This window comes from Camelus dromedarius, chromosome 24, assembly GCF_036321535.1.
Source record: "Camelus dromedarius isolate mCamDro1 chromosome 24, mCamDro1.pat, whole genome shotgun sequence".
In the NCBI taxonomy this organism is placed as follows: domain Eukaryota; kingdom Metazoa; phylum Chordata; class Mammalia; order Artiodactyla; family Camelidae; genus Camelus; species Camelus dromedarius.
Genome location: NC_087459.1, coordinates 2042079 through 2057113, shown reverse-complemented (window position 1 = coordinate 2057113; position 15035 = coordinate 2042079). Strand labels below are relative to the sequence as shown.

Here is a 15035-nt window from a genome sequence, read left to right as displayed (position 1 = left end):
TTTAAGATTCTAAATGAAAATAACAAGAACCTCATTTTCTCATATTCTGTTTTCATATAAATCCCTTAAACGTAGATATTTAAGGTTTCTTTAGAAAAGCTCTGTCTCTGTTAACTCCTAAAACCTTCAGTCCTAACGGCCGACATGAAGAAAGATTCTGCTTTGTGCTGTGTTGCTTTCTCCAAAGAGCTGAACCGTTTCTTCTGTTACGCACCCCAGGAGTCAAGACCCTCAGAAAAATGAAAATCCCCAGTTCTTGCCTCAGTGGACCTAAATTCCAAGCACCATAAATGTCGGCTAAGTAGTGAAGACAGCTCATGCTAACAGAACACTCAGACCATAGCAATTTGGTCAGCCCCCGGGGGCCCTGCGCAGTCAGCTGTTGTCACCCCTCTTTATACCTGAGAACCACAGGCTTGTGATGCCCTCGTGGTCACATGCGCATGCAGGGTGGCCGGACCCCCCGGCACTCTCTTCCCTCCTGTACTTTGTGCCTGGGCTGGGAACTTCAGTCCCAGGGTCAAGTATTTGCTCTCAACACTTCTCCCGGGTAGATGCTGGAGCCACGCGTACCATCGCCTGATGGCCTGTGTCCCACAGCTCTGCCAGGACAGAAGGTGACAGTCCCATCTACCCGGCGACCTCAGTCATGGCTTTTGAAGCTTGTTCTGGGCTGATACCCATCGCGGTCTTCATGTGGCTCCTCACACACTCCCTGATTCTATCTGCCCCACGTCGTTCCAGATAGCATCTCCAGTTCTTATTGTAGAGGATGTGTAATCAAACGTCATCGTCTGTTGGTCTGGCCTAACCCCTATCTGTTAAAACACACGGTCAGAGACGCTCTGGTGACGTGGCCCCACTGCCAGAGTTAGCCACCCACTCTGCAGAACCCCAGTCCTGCCAGACACGCAGGCGGAACCAGGGCCTCAGGGGTGTGGGGCCGCTTTGGGAGTGAGTTAAATATGTGTCGACTGCATGTGCAGGAGGTCCAAACTGGTCCCCTGGCCCTTTTATGAAACACACGGGGCAGGGCATACATTTTGGCGTAAGATGAGCACCGTGTGGCCTCACCCTCTTCTGTCCTGAGAGACAGAGCAGGGCTGATGGGCTGAGAGCCTTATTGGAAAGAATTGGTGGTCCTTGGGCCAGAGAGAACCTCAGGAGGTTGTCCTTGGCAAGCAGAGCTGTAGCTGACCCACCCCAGCCCCAGCTGGTGGCTCCAGGTCTGGCCCTCTTAGGCCCGGGGGCCAGAGGAGCCCAAGGCCCGCGCCCCGCTCCCTGTGTCTGGAGGTGCCTGCTGACAGCTGTGTAACCCGCCCCCCTCTCGCTGCTTTTTCAGCCCTGTTTCCTGCCTCGGTAAAGAGGCAGCCGGGATGGCCAGTGGTCGGCTTTCTAATGCCGTGGCTGAGAGACTGTTGCGGAGCTCTTTGCTTACTGTTGTACAGACGGTAATGCCATGGGAGGAGGGCAGGGGCTGGGCAAGGCAGGGACCTGGTCCTTGGGAACAGAGCCTCGAAGAGAGTCTCAGAGACCCGGTCCAGCCGTGACCCCCACGTGCCAGCCTTCTGTGGCCAAGGCAGCACAGGGCCACCGGCGCAGCAAGGTGCTGACATTCAGACAGCCCTGGTGCCCCCTCGGCAGCCACAGGGCCACTTAGACCTTCGACCTCTCCCGTGGGTGGCAGTGCACTCACACAGGCTTCACCTAGAACAAAAACACTTTGAGGGGCAGAGCTGGGACAGAGATGGCACAAAGGAAACAAGATACTGAAAGACCGTTTTTTCTTTTCTGCAGGTTTTCAAGTATAGTCCTTAAAATCCACGAGGATTTATCCATGGATAAACAGCTGTAGGCTAAAAGATTCCGCAAGTTCCCAGCTATTTTTGTATGTTGGACCTGTTATCCCTTAAAAAGCAACCAGAAATAAAAGTCTTTAAGCACTTTGAGGTGCAGCCAGTCAGTGATCTAGGGAGTCGCCCATGATGACGTTGCTCAGGCTTGGCCGAGGAAGGTGATAGAAACACCCTCTTCCCAGATGGCCGATTTGCAGATGTGCCCCTAGGGCTGGACAGGAAGTGCACGTGAAGAAAATCAGAACTCCCTTAGGGTCAGTCGGGGGAGGCCGTATCTTGCCCTGGAAGCCCAGAGTTCTGTGCACCCAACCCTGGAACAGTAGATCATGTGACTCACTTGGGGACGCTGGAGGAGGATCCCCGTGCAGACATCTGGGTCTCCTACCTGCACCAAAGCCTCAGAGTCCTAGCAGGAAGTGAGGGGACTGCAGGGAGCCCCCAGGGTCCTGCCGGCCTGTAGGGTTGCTGCTGTTCTGAACCCTGCACCTGTATTGGTGGATTCTTTCATTTTTGTGTGAATTCTTTAGAGGAGACCCGTGTGAGCACCTGGCCTCACCTGGCCCAGTGGGTGCGCCGCTGCTGGACTTGACTTCCTCAGCTTCGCACACACACACGTTCTTGGAATAGTTGTGGGTAATTTGGCTTTTCAGGTGCGCTCCGAACTCAGTGGCTCCCATCTTGGGGGGGTGGGGGCGGCAGGTGGCTTCAGAGCCAGCTCCTCGAGTCAGAAGTGTGGACGAGAAAGCTCTGTGTCACTTGTAGACCCTGTGGGCTGCCATCTGCCCAGAGACACCAGCAGGCTGAAGTCCCAGTCTCAGTCTCAGCCCAGCCCCTCCTCTCTGGCCCCAGGGCCCTGGCAGACCGCACTGGGAGGTGAAAGGGCAGAGCCGAGGAAGGAGCCAGCGAGGGGAGAAACGAGGCCACAGCCGCACTTGCTGTCTTCGGCTTCGTGCACGAGGTCACAGGGCCAATTGATTTTTTCCTGTTTCCCAGCATCGAGGAGCGGTGAGAAAAATACGAACACTGCATCCTCACAACCTGAGCCGCAGCCGTGGAGCAAATGCGCTAATGAAAGGCAAATTCAGGGCGCCCCTGCCCCACTCTCCTCACCGCTCCTCCTGAGTCAGCCCTCAGGCATGAATCAATGTTGGTTTGTGTTAGGGCGGGCAACTCTCCACCCCAAATCTTAGAGTTTTTTCCTCAAGGAGGTCTCTTGAAAACTGGACTTCTTTGAAGCACATCTGTGTGAGCCTTAAGCAGCCTGGGGTCGTGTACTTCAGACTCGGAACCTGCACACATCAGGAGCTGGGCAGGGTGGCCTCGACGCCCGACGCTCCCAGTCTCAGCCTGGAGCAGAGGCCCACGCAGACAGAAGACACGCTTGGTTTGCCTTGCCTGGGGTTACCAGCTTCTTGTTTAAAAAAGGAATTTGAGAAGGCTGAGGATATAGCTCAAGTGGTAGAGTGTGTGCTTAGCATGCACGAGGTCCTGGGTTCAATCCCAGCACCTCCATTAAAAGGAAAATAAATAAATAAACCTAACTACCTTCCCCTCAAAATAAAAAGCCAAAACAAACAAAAAAAATAATATTTTTTTAAAAGGAATATGAAGTAAGTTGTCAACAATTTAAAAAATCAGGAGGCTTTAACCCCAAAATCCAGATAATCCAGCTTCTCTTGAAGAACATAAAGCTGTGGTCACACTAGGGCGGCAGCCGTCAGGAGAGGCTGTGGAGCTGCTGTTTCCAGTTTTCCCCGGTCTCCACCAGTCCCTATTGTCTCCCTGACACAGGCAGAATATCCTGCATACCATGGTTATTTTCCTGATAGAAGAGAATGGTTTCTCAGTGCCCGTGTCTCGGTCAAACAAGGGAAAACAGATGGCCAGTTTGGGGGCGGGGGGGGGGGGTGGGCACTGTCAGCCTTTCACCCCTGGTCTCTCCTTTTTCACGGATGTTACCCATCCAGCCCTTGGTTCTCTAGTTTGCAGCCTGAAGGTTTGAGGCTTTGAGGTGCCAACCTGCCATATCTGATTCTCAAAGGTGGGATCTGCAGAGATTCTGGAAAGGACAGGACAAGCCTACCCTCAATCAGGCACCATGCAGACGGAGCGTTCCGTTCTCATCTTGTGTATAAACCAGAGTTTCACTGTTGAGAAAAAACGTTTGGAAAGCACTTGAATGTGGCATGAACTCTCCAGTCAGGAGAGAACAAGATCCCTCCAGTCAGGTAGCTGGATCTTCTGGGCAGCCCGCTTCAGGGACACTAGCCAGGAAGGTGTAATGGACAGGAGTCATGCACGTGGACAGGGGTATCACAAGAGCCAGCTCACCTGGACCATGTTCCTGGAGATCTTGGCTCCCAGGAAGTGCAGAGCCCAGCAGTGACATCAGCTTCCCCTCGCTGGACGTCATTCTGGTGTGACTTTTCACTTTCCACCCACCTTTCATTGTTGGACTCTCATCATTTAGTGTGTGTCTTAGTGGCTTTCAGTCCTTAGCATCTGTGGCATTTGGGCTTTCAAAATAAGCCACCTCGAATCCTTCCTGGGAAGCAGCAGGTGATATGTAGGAGCGTCTGTAGGGCGTGAGGCTGCGGGGTGGGGCTGGTGCCATTCAGCAGTCAGAATCCCTGAGATGAATTCTAAGCCAAAGGCTTCCTTCCTCTTCAGCTCGCTGAAAGGCCCTGTGGAATCCCCCACACGCTCAGGTAGTTTTCACATCTTCCAGTTTTCAAACTGAAGCGGTTGCTCTTCAGTCACATAAGCAATATCTGTGGGGAAATTACAGTGTGCAAGACAGCACGGGCCCCAGGCCGACCGCAGAGGTCAGCTAGGGACTCCCTGCTCCTTGGAGGTTTGGGAAACCTTTGGCTCAACCCCCCCCCCCCCCCCAGTTCTCTAGCCCGCACATGTGCATCCTTTACTCTCTCGTGGTCCATGCTGTTCCCAGGTCTTGGCCCTCGTGGGTAATCCGTGGCCTTGTGTGAACCCAGATGGAAGCTCAGTCTCCATCACTGGTGTCCACCAAAAAATGTCCACTCACACCACACAAGGGAAGAGTTGAAGTTTTCCTAGAGATTTGGGGGTTTGTGGGGAAAGTCACCTCCCCTATCTCAACTGCCCCCTCCCCTCTTTCTCCTCACTCCACCATTCCCAGATTCTCCCCAGGAAGTACAGGGCAGCTTTCCCTATGCTGGAAACTCTGAGGGCCAGCCAATCTCTTGTCCCCACGGAATTCAGCTCACATCCTTGCATTAACAAAGCTTTTTTACAGCTGTCAGTTAAGATTCGGTTCAACTACATAGTAAAGAAAAACCCCAAAGTATGTACTTCCCTTTCAGGTAGAGGAAACATAGATGAAGGTAGTCAGGGGCTTCACAAAGGCATCAAGGACCCAAGCTCCTTCCTTCTCAGTGCTCTGCTGTCCCTAATATGGGACTCATCCTCATGGTCCACGATAGCTGCTGGAGTTCCAGCCATCACATCTATGGTTCATGAAACAGAATAGAGGAAAGCATACCTCTTTTCTTTTAAGAAGCCTTCCTAGAAATCCAACATGTCACTTTCATTTCTATCTCATTAGCCACAGCTTAGTCACATGGCCATGCCTAGCTGTCAGGTTATGTAACTGCAGAAGAAGGGGAGCATGGGTATTGGAAGATAGCTTACAATATCAGAAATAATTTCCAAAAGCCCCTGAACCCCAGAGGATTCCAGGTGCTAGGTGTTAAAATAATGATAGTCATTGTACAAAGTAGCAAAGCATCTTTGCAGTCAAATTTCTTATGCCCTACTTTGCAGTCATATTGGGAAAGCCAACTCCTATACAGCTCACAAAGCCCCAGGGCTGGATAGATCAGGCTGCAGGAGCACAGGGGAAAGAACAGTTAACCCCAGGAACTGTAGACACTCTTGCCCAAGCTGGCCCTAAGCTGCATGAACCTTAAAAGATGGGGAAAGGATTTGTGAAGACAGAAAAGAGGCAAAAGGGAATTACAGACCAAGGGAACAGCCCAGTTAAGGCCAAAAGCAAGTGATTTTTGTCACTGGGTCTGAGACCTGCATGGGCTGCTAGAGGCAGGCAGCCCCATCTCCACAGGCCCTCTCTCTCACCCCCACTGGTAGGGTTTGAAGAGGGAGTTGACAAAAGGTCTCTAGGGGTTGGAACTTCCCCGATTCCTATGGATTTATCAAGAATCCAAGGATAAATCGCAGAGATTAATAACCGAAATGCCTACGAGCACCAGTCATGTCAAGGAGGAGAGGGGAGGAACCAGCTCACTGCCTCCCTTCAGTTGCTGCCTCGTGGCAGTGGGGCCCAGTGATGCCAGATCTTTCTGTTTTCTAAGAAGCCAGAAACCCAGACTTGGATACAGACTCTCCCAGTGTGTGAATGGTGGTGCCTAAAACAAGCAAACACAAACATGATGTAAGCAGAGCAGAACACATCTGCAAACCTCTGGGCTGGGATTGGCCAGGGCTGCTGCCTGCCTCCCACAGCAACGTGGTTCTCATGGGGAAAGCTTGGTGAGTGTTCCCTCCAAAGACAAACAGCATATATTCAGGGCGCACTTTTCAATGTCTTTTCCCTTGCCTGCCTCCCCAAAAGGCCGTGGGGTTCAAATCAAGTTCAGATTTATAGGTAAAAGGAAAACTACTGACCATTTAAGTCAAGAACTCCTCACGAACTGTATTGTGTTTCACACAAAGACGTGGAGGCCCCGAAAGGAGGGGGCTTTGTCCAAGGTCACCAAGCCCTTCGGGCAGAGCTTGGGCTTGAACTTGGGGTTCTGATTCCCAGCCCAGTGCTCCCTCTGTCAGTGGATCTAAAATAGAAAGATGACCTTTTTGTGGTATTTTTGCTCTTGGCAAATGCCAGAGAGTTCCTCTTGAGTTCATCCTCCCGGCATAACTGTCAGAACAGGGCCAGAGGGCAGCAGGAAGACCCCCGCCTGACCCCGTGAAGCCTGGGGCCCCTGAAAAGTCAGGGGTGCGTTTCACCGTTGGCCCAGATCTGCCTGCTACAGAGCATGGAGCCTGCTCCCAGCTTTAAGGGGGTTCTTCGTGAGTCCAGGGGAGAGAGCCCCGGAGGCCAGAACAGATCGCAGGGATGTGTTAGGGGCCTGGCGGCCTCAGCCTGTCCAGCTCCCAGGCAGCTCGTGTGTCTTCCTTCATCCTCCATTCTTTTTCTGTTTTAAGAGAATATTCGTAGCAGGAGTCTTGGAAAATTCAGACAAGCACAGAAACTAAAACTCAAGCTCACCATTGTGAACCACTGGGTTCTCCCACGACCTCAGCTTCAATCCCTCCAGTGTTTGCTCCCTGAACAAGGAGGGAGGCGGAGCTTGGATTTTTTTTTTTTTTAATCTTTTTATAACAATGGGAGCATACAGGACGTGCTTCTCCTAACCTGTTTTCATTTATTATGTCTTGAGCGTTCCCCTTCACTCTTAATCTTCTTTTACACCAGCATCTTTAACAGCAACCAACAGTTTCATCGTCTGGGCGTATTAGGATTCATTTGGCCTTTCCCTGATTGTTGGCTGTTTCGGGTGCCTCTAGTTCCCTGTCACACACACCAGTGCTTTGAACATCTGTGTCGTTCGCTGTGTGGACCCAACCACCCACTGCACCGTCCACAGCATACATTTCTAGATGTGGAATCAGCTGAGCGATGTGAAAATCCATATGGCCTTTGATATACATTTCACAGGCTGTTCTTGAGACACACTCAGGGAGGGCCAAGAATTTTATCTACTGGAGAAGTGCTCAGGGAGGCCGGCTTGCCTTTGCCCTTGTCCCATCATCTCTGGCACATCTGTGCATTTGCAAGTACTTGGCAGCCCGTATGTGTTTGACTCACGCCCAGAAAGCCCCTTGGCACCTCCACCAAAGCTAGTTCATCAAGAACTGCCTTCCTAGGATGAAGCAAGAGCAGGGGGGCTGGCGCTCCGGCCACTAGTCTTGTCCTGCATTCTCTGCAGAGCCCTCCTGACCCTCTGACACATCAGACTGGCTCTCAAAGTGTTGCCACGTTGATTTTGGAAAGAACCCCATGAAATTGCAAGGGTAGTCTGGGCACCTAGCTTAAAAATGAGCAAACAAGCAAACAAATAACATCACTGGGGCTTTCTGGGTCCCCGTGCCGTGGAAAGAAGGGAAGTGGGCTTTTAGTAGCAGCATACAAGGGAAAGAGGCATTCACTTGCCTCTGCTCAGCTGGACCCCCAGACAGGTGGTGTCAGAGGTTGGTGATTCTTTTTTCTGTTTTAACTCTTAGCACCTACAGAAGGTGCACAATATTTTTTGTCAGTCTCTGGCTTGACCCCTAATCCGTTCCCAAAATGGAGGAACTTTAGTATCCCGACTGCTGTCTCAGCATCTCGTCTGCTACCCCACACGCCCCTCCCCAGATGTCTTACGGCAAGAAACCAGGGCTTAAAAGCGCGTGAGAGAGAAGACGTGTGTCTTAAGAGAAGGAGTGGGTGACCACCTTGGTGACAGCCACATCATTCATCCGTTCGAGCTGGGGCATTGTCAGAGTGTGGAAGGCTTAGTCCCAACTCTGCTACCACGCTCTCCAGCCCCTCTGTTCACACTTCTGATAAATAAGCAGCTCAGGAAAGGCCATCCTGACATTTTGATTTGTTGAGGAGTGATTCATTTTCGAGGCAGGTAAACAGCTTGTAAACTTGGGGGTTTACCACTTGAAGTGATTAAGCAGTAAGCAGCTATTAAGCTGGTTCTGTGAGGCTGTGGCTGCTTGCCCCCTGGGAATCTTCCTGACTGGTGTTTGGATTTGCTTTGATGTTTGCTGTAGTTAATATGAGTGCCCCAACCCCCTCCCCTGCAGCCACACACAGTCAATCACATGATGCCTCTTCCTGAGAAGTCCAGCACGTTAACCCTGCCCTCTTGGCAGGAAGACCTCCGGGGTAGGTGGGGGTGGGGAATTCACCCACCAGGCTCCCCCCAGGTCTTGCATCCGCGTGCTAGCCCATCACCCAAAACCAGGGGGGTCTGGCCGGGCATATGAATAGAGACCCAGTTTGGAAGGAGCTGGTCCTTAGACAAAAATAACTTCACACAAACTTAGTACAAAGTAACTTCTCCACGGTGGCCAGGTGTAGGTTCCCCTAAGACTTGAGATGGGGACAGAGCAGCGAGTCCTCCTGCATGCCCCCCGCCAAGGTCTGCCCACCAGGGGTTAAAGGGAAGGAGGCTCAGGGAAGTGGGGAGACTTGCCCAGGGCCCCACGGCTGGTAAGTGAGCAGGTCAGGACGGAACCCAGGCTTTCCTGGTGCCAGAGCTGGTGCCCCCTCCTCTTCTGGGCTCTGCGCACTGTTTCTGTCTCGGGCCAGGGAGTGAAATATCTCAGGCTTGCAACAAGTCAGCATTGCTAGTGTAGCTTGTAACGGCCACAGGCAGAATGTAAGCAAAGGGCCTGGCTCTGTTCCAGTAAAACTTTATTTACCAAACAGTCAGCGGGCTGTAGTTCTCCAACCCTTGGCGCCTTCCCGAATTCTGAGAAAGGCATGGTCAGGCCTGGAGAACCTGCTGGAAGAAGTGCCAGCAGGAGCTGGACCGTGTGAGGCTCAGGCAACGCAGGGGGTGAGCGTAAGGCTCGGGGCTGTCTGGGGTAAGTGCGCTCAGGGTGGGGAGGTTTGCTGTGACTGGCCAGAGGGGTCAAGGTCCCCGCTCAGGGAGGAGGACTTGCTCCCCCGTCCCCACCCCGACTTGGTGCAGAGGCAGCAGGGGGGGCACAGGGCTCCTGAGGGCCGAAGCCGGAACCACTGAGGTCTGCATGGGCTCCTGGGATCGTCGACGAGGGGTTTGTTCCCCGAGGAGTTCTGCTGTGTTTAGTGGCTCAAATCAGAAGCCGGGGCCCTTTAGAAAAGCAGAGGCGGACGTCACTGTCTGCGGGAGGCACGTGCACCCTGAAAGAGGGGCCCCTGGGTGGCTCGTTCAGAAGGGCCTCCTTCCTCCACAGAGAGCACCTCGCTGTCACCATGCGCCAAGCCCTGCACAGGCTGGTGGCCGTTCTCCCCCTGCTGCACCCCTCCTAGCAGTTGGGGAAGGACCCTGGGCTCGTGTTCCAGAGCTTCTGCTGGTGAACAGGGTTTGCCTAAGTCTGAGTGTCTCCAAAATGTGGGGTTCCTCCACTCCCCAGTGCTGGGAGGTCGCAGGCCCCAAAAACGTGTGGGCCCCGTCTCCAAACCTGGAATTGCTCTGAAGGCCAAGTGAAACTCTGTGATTGCTAGCTTTTCACCAGAGCTTTCGTTCCTCCCACCCCAAGCTCGCCAGACCCGCCAGGGCAGAGCAGAATCTCTGGCAGGGGGTGACCTCAGGGTCTCCCCTCCCTTTCAGTGTGGCTTCAGAGCTGGGGTCCAGCACCCTGCCTCTGGCAGAACTCAGGCACACGAGCAAAGGCCCTAAGGTTTGGCCGTGAGGATGTCCCGTGTCCCTGTGGAAACTTCTCCAGGACGCCTCTGAGCCCCGAGGTTGCGTGCTCCCTTCAAGGGCACAGCCGGCGTGGTGCTGAGCCAGCATCAGGCATTCAGATTTACGGCTCTGTGGTTGGCTGCACTCTTTTCCTTGAAAGAGCTCTGCGGTGTGTCCAGGTCAGCCTGGTGCCCGGCGAGCTTGGCTAATTCCAGGGAGCAGACCCAGACTTTCAAGGAGCAGGGTTTAGATCGGTTGGTGTAGCTCTTACACTGAGGCCCCCAGCTTGCCACAGGGTCTCACACACAGTCGGGGACGGCAGTGCCCCTCCCACCAGGCCGGCTTATTCCTACCACTGGGTCACGTCACCACCTTGTCTTGTAGGCTTCGCCGTGGCCCAGTGCATAAACCAGCACAGCTCGCCATCCCTGGCCTCACCGTCACCGTCTGCCAGTGGGAGCCCCAGTGGCAGTGGGAGCACAAGCCACTGTGACTCAGGAGGCGCCAGCTCGTCGTCCACCCCCTCTGCTGCCCAGAGCCCGGCAGGTATTGGCCGCGGGACACAGTGCGGCGGGGGGGGGCGGGGGGGGTGGGACTTGGGACCTTGCGACCCCTCAACCCAAGGCCCCTGACACCCAGCTGCTCCTCACCACCACGTGTGGGGACACTGCCACTCAGGGTTCTGCGTCCGCTCCAACGTGACATTGCTGGTTAAGCTCTCAGCGGGGAGGAATCTCTCCCTTTGTAGGCGGGTCCACTGCAGGGGGTGGGTAGCAGGCGGGTGGAGCCTGAATTCATCCCGTTATCACTCCAGAGCCTCAGGTGTCACGAAGAGGGGTCTCCTACACGTGACTGTTTGAACTCTGGCAAAAGAATTGTGTCTGCTAATTTTTTTTCCTCCGTAACATACCAGTTTCCTCTCTAAATGTTTGGTGCAGTCCAGTCATCCATAACCAGCGGGTGCATCTTGCCGCCCTTTTGAGGGTCTGTCAGGATGTACTGGAGGCATGCCTTGCCCTCCTGTAACTTACACAAGTGCAAATGTGGCATGGAGAGCCCCCGTGAGCAGGGAGCCTGGAGTGAGACACGTGAGTGGTCCCCCTTGCTCTGAGCTGCCGTGAGCCCCTCACTGCAGTGCGTAAGATCCCTGCGAGAGAGATGCCAGGCTTGTTTCCTGAGCAACGTGGCCCCAAAATGCAGCCAGAGGAGCAGGGCCTCGCGTGGACAATGCTTCACACCACACGGCATGACCTGTGGGTCTTCAGGGCCCCGGGCATCTCTGATCTGCGAGGCCCTCGTGACTCTGGTCTGCACTCCAACTTGGGGGCCATCGGTGTCCTTTGCTGTTCCTATAGGGTCCCATCCAGAGTCCTCACCCATCATATTTCAGGGACACCTGTCCAAACTCTTGTTAAGTGATGGTTTGATGGGTCGTGACAAAATCAGTGTGCCAGGGCGTGAGCTGCCTGGTGCCAGGAAACTGAGGGCCCCTGGCCACCATCCACTCAGAGGCAGAGATCCCTTTGGGTGCCTGCACCTCTCTCTGTGGTTTTCAGCTTCCACCTTTCCCAGCAGAGGGATAACCCCGCCTGGCCTCCATGCCTGCGGCTCAGGGCACCGTGGCTGCCAGCACCCCCACCTCCTCCCACCAGCATCCATTACCTCCATCTCTGATTGACATTCACAAGGCCCAGGAAGCAAGGTCACCCTCAAGCCACTTCATTTAGACCCCTTTCCACTCAGCACCTGCTCCTCTCCCTGCCCCAGCCCAAGGGAAATGACCGCCCTTTCTGAGCTATTTCTGAGCCCGGCTTAAGGACGGCTATGCATCCAAGAAGTTGCTGCTGCCGTTCCCAGGCTTGTAGCTGGGAAATTCAGACAGAGCTTTCTCAGAAGCCAAGAACAGCCCTGAGCCTCCCCCTGAAGACTGGTCTCATGTTGGCTCTGGGGGCCAAAGTGCAGGGCTGTGTGTTTATGTGCTTGCGCGTGTGCCCGCGTGCTGTCTGCTTGTGCACGGTTCTGTGTCTGCGTTGTGTGCACCCAAACACACATATACTCACAGTTGCATTTTGGGTGAAAGGTGTCTCCCTGGTGTCACGATGTGTGCCTGTCTTTCATTTTTAAGGAGGCACAGCCAACAGCCAGGCAAACCAATGAGCCCTGCACTTCTTTCCCTAAAACTGAAACCAGCAAAGACCCACGTTATCAAAACCAGGCCTGTATGTACAGCTGTTCACCAGAGCACAGCACCTGGGACACTGCACCTCGTCTACCTTGCACCGTGTGCTGGTTTCTTTGTTCTTGGCCTCCCTCTGTCCCCACCCCCACTATCCCCTGCACGGTGCCAATGACATGTCTTCTCATCTCAGAAGTGCAGGTGCTGTTAGCCTGGCTGTCAGGTAGATAAGTGATGGTCAGGCCCCCCGGCGTCTGCTCCCGATCAGTGTGTCCCCGGCAGGCCTGCGGAGGCAAGTGTGCGGGGCCCCATTTTTTATGCTGCCTGACAGTAAAAGCCTGCAGCCCAGCCTGCCTGTGCAAACCTCCACAGACACTGAAATAACTTACCTCCTGATGAAGGGCCGGCCTGTCGGTCTGCTGGTGCTTCACTCTCAACTGAGTAGCCAGCTGTAATCCCTGTCACAGGTACCCAGCCACAGGAGCCAGCTCCATCTCCAGGCCCACGAGCTGGGGTGGCAGATCTCAGAAGGACAGCCTGTCACTTCCTCTTGATGCCAAACTTCCTGGCCAGCCTTTGGCCTCCTGGGTCCATCCAGAGAACAGCACTTGGGGTTTCCATGTTCCCCAAGTCTACCCAGATGGTTCCAGCATCTGCGTGGTGTCCTACCAGCCACGCTAGACAGAAGGGAGGCAGATTTTGTCAGGACAGGTGCCCTCTGCCAGTTTCCTGGTTTGACGTCAGCCCAGCATGGTGGCCCAGTATTCAGACTTCTGATTTGGAAAGTCACCAGACCCTCCGCCACAGGTCCTGGCCACCATCTGGCAGAGGCAGCATCTTTGGAGGGCCAGCCGGGCAGCAAGATGAGCCAAGGCCTCTCCCTGCAGCGCCACCCAGCCTGGACCCAGCCCAACCAAGGGACCGCTTGTCCTCAAAGTGGTATTTGAGGGCACAGTGCCGAATCAGAAGCATTCCTGCCCCTGTGTTTCCAGAGCCTCCCAGAGTCCGGGAAGTTCTTAGTGTGGAGAGCAGCCTCCAGGCCCTTTGCAGCCGGTATCAGCAAATTCCAAGGCCTTCTTTGCTCTTGAAGTGCAGGCCCTCAAAGAGATTCCCCAGACTGAAGGAGAGGCCCTGGAAGGTCCAGTCAGGTGTTTGGTTGGGAAAGCACACAAGAGATGCCATCCGCCAGGGCACGAGACAGACCCAGTTTTCCATGTCTCTGCTCCAAGGGGTTGAAACCTGGAATTGCACAAGGATATCTGTAGAAGCCAGGGGTGACCCTGGCACTATCAGCTGTCAATATGGCCTGGGCCCCCATTGTCCAGCCTTCTGGGTGTGCACCCACTGTGGGACATCCCCGTAGACCCTGCTCCCAAACCCTTGTGTCGGGCATAGTGCTCCCAAGAACACTGCAGACACCCCCTTGTTGAATCCTGCCGCACTCCACCTCCCACTGTGTGCAGTTGAAAACACGGGGGCTCGGAGAGGTCACACAGCTTGGCCAAGATGCTGCAGCTGGTAAGTGGAGGAGTCCAGTCAGGCAGCTCCAGGGCCCGTGCTCCACCTCCCGCAACAACCCAGCGGAATATCTATGCGGTTCCTAAGTCTGGCTTAGGTGCCTCCAGGAGGCAGCCTGGAGACCTGGGCCCCTGGTTCAGTATCCGGTTGGGAGCCATCTATGAAGTACACGCGTCTTTCCTTCCAACGCGCATGGTTGCTCTAAAGCCAAACGGAAAGCCTCAGCCCGTTCGTAGAGGCCCAGGTGCAGCCCCACCCGGTGGAAGCTGGGCTGTGCAGCTCCTGTCGCGGGAAGAATAGACCCCAGATGGCCACATGTCCTCTGCCAGCCCAAATGGGTTCACCCCCGATGAGGCGTCAAACTGTTTTGACACTCAGTTGTGTCTTCCACCTCCACCCTCTGCCCATCCCAGGAGACCTTACGTTTCCTGCCTGTGTTCGAAAGAGGCCCACGTTTATCTCAAGTACAGATTTCCTCAGCTTCCCGTGGGGCCTTCAGTCTGAGCGAGTCAGGTTTTGTGGATGTCAGACCTGATCTCAGCAGGGTCCCTCCGAGCGTGGCCCTCCACCAGCCCAGCCCTGACACCCAGCCCAAGAGGCTCATCTCTTACTCCCGCGGCCTTGGTCCGCCATCCCCACCACATTAACTTCTTCTAAACAAACAGATTTTTGTTGAGTCCCTACTGTGTACAGGCCCTGGAGACGGAGGGGAGCGAAGCAGGGGATGCACAGACTGGCAGGGGTGGCCTTGTCCATCAGGGGGTCACACAGATAAGAGCCCAGTTACAAACTGTGCAAGGCTCCAGGAAGAGCTATCACTGGAGGTGAGAGCCTGAAAATGAGGGGCTGACTTGGGCCAGGGCTCCCTGAAGAAGGCGGCCGTCGGGTCTCACACTGTCCGCCAGGGCCCAGCCCAGAATCTGACTAGCGACACATTGACTCCTTTTCCCCATATCCCTGGGATCTACCTATAATTTCCGCTCTTCCAAATACAGACCTGGGGGATGGTGTGTCTTTGGGAAACAGCCCCCGTGCCCATCAGGG

The 15035-nt window shown here is 54.5% G+C and overlaps 1 protein-coding gene across 7 annotated transcripts in view; it reads left to right on the top strand.

Moving 5' to 3' along the window:
• The window catches only part of CLEC16A (C-type lectin domain containing 16A), a 196249-nt gene that overhangs the window by 173100 nt on the left and 8114 nt on the right, over positions 1 to 15035 (top strand). For 5 of the 7 annotated variants that reach the window (XM_064478181.1, XM_064478180.1, XM_064478179.1 and 2 more), the window contains one exon: positions 10682 to 10843. The exons of 1 other annotated variant lie outside the window; for it this stretch is intronic. In XM_064478181.1, the coding sequence (XP_064334251.1) occupies positions 10682 to 10843 (162 nt within the window). Of the gene's footprint in view, positions 1 to 1797; positions 1937 to 10681; positions 10844 to 15035 lie in introns of those variants that run through there. One more of the 7 variants, XM_064478184.1, reaches the window with a different exon arrangement.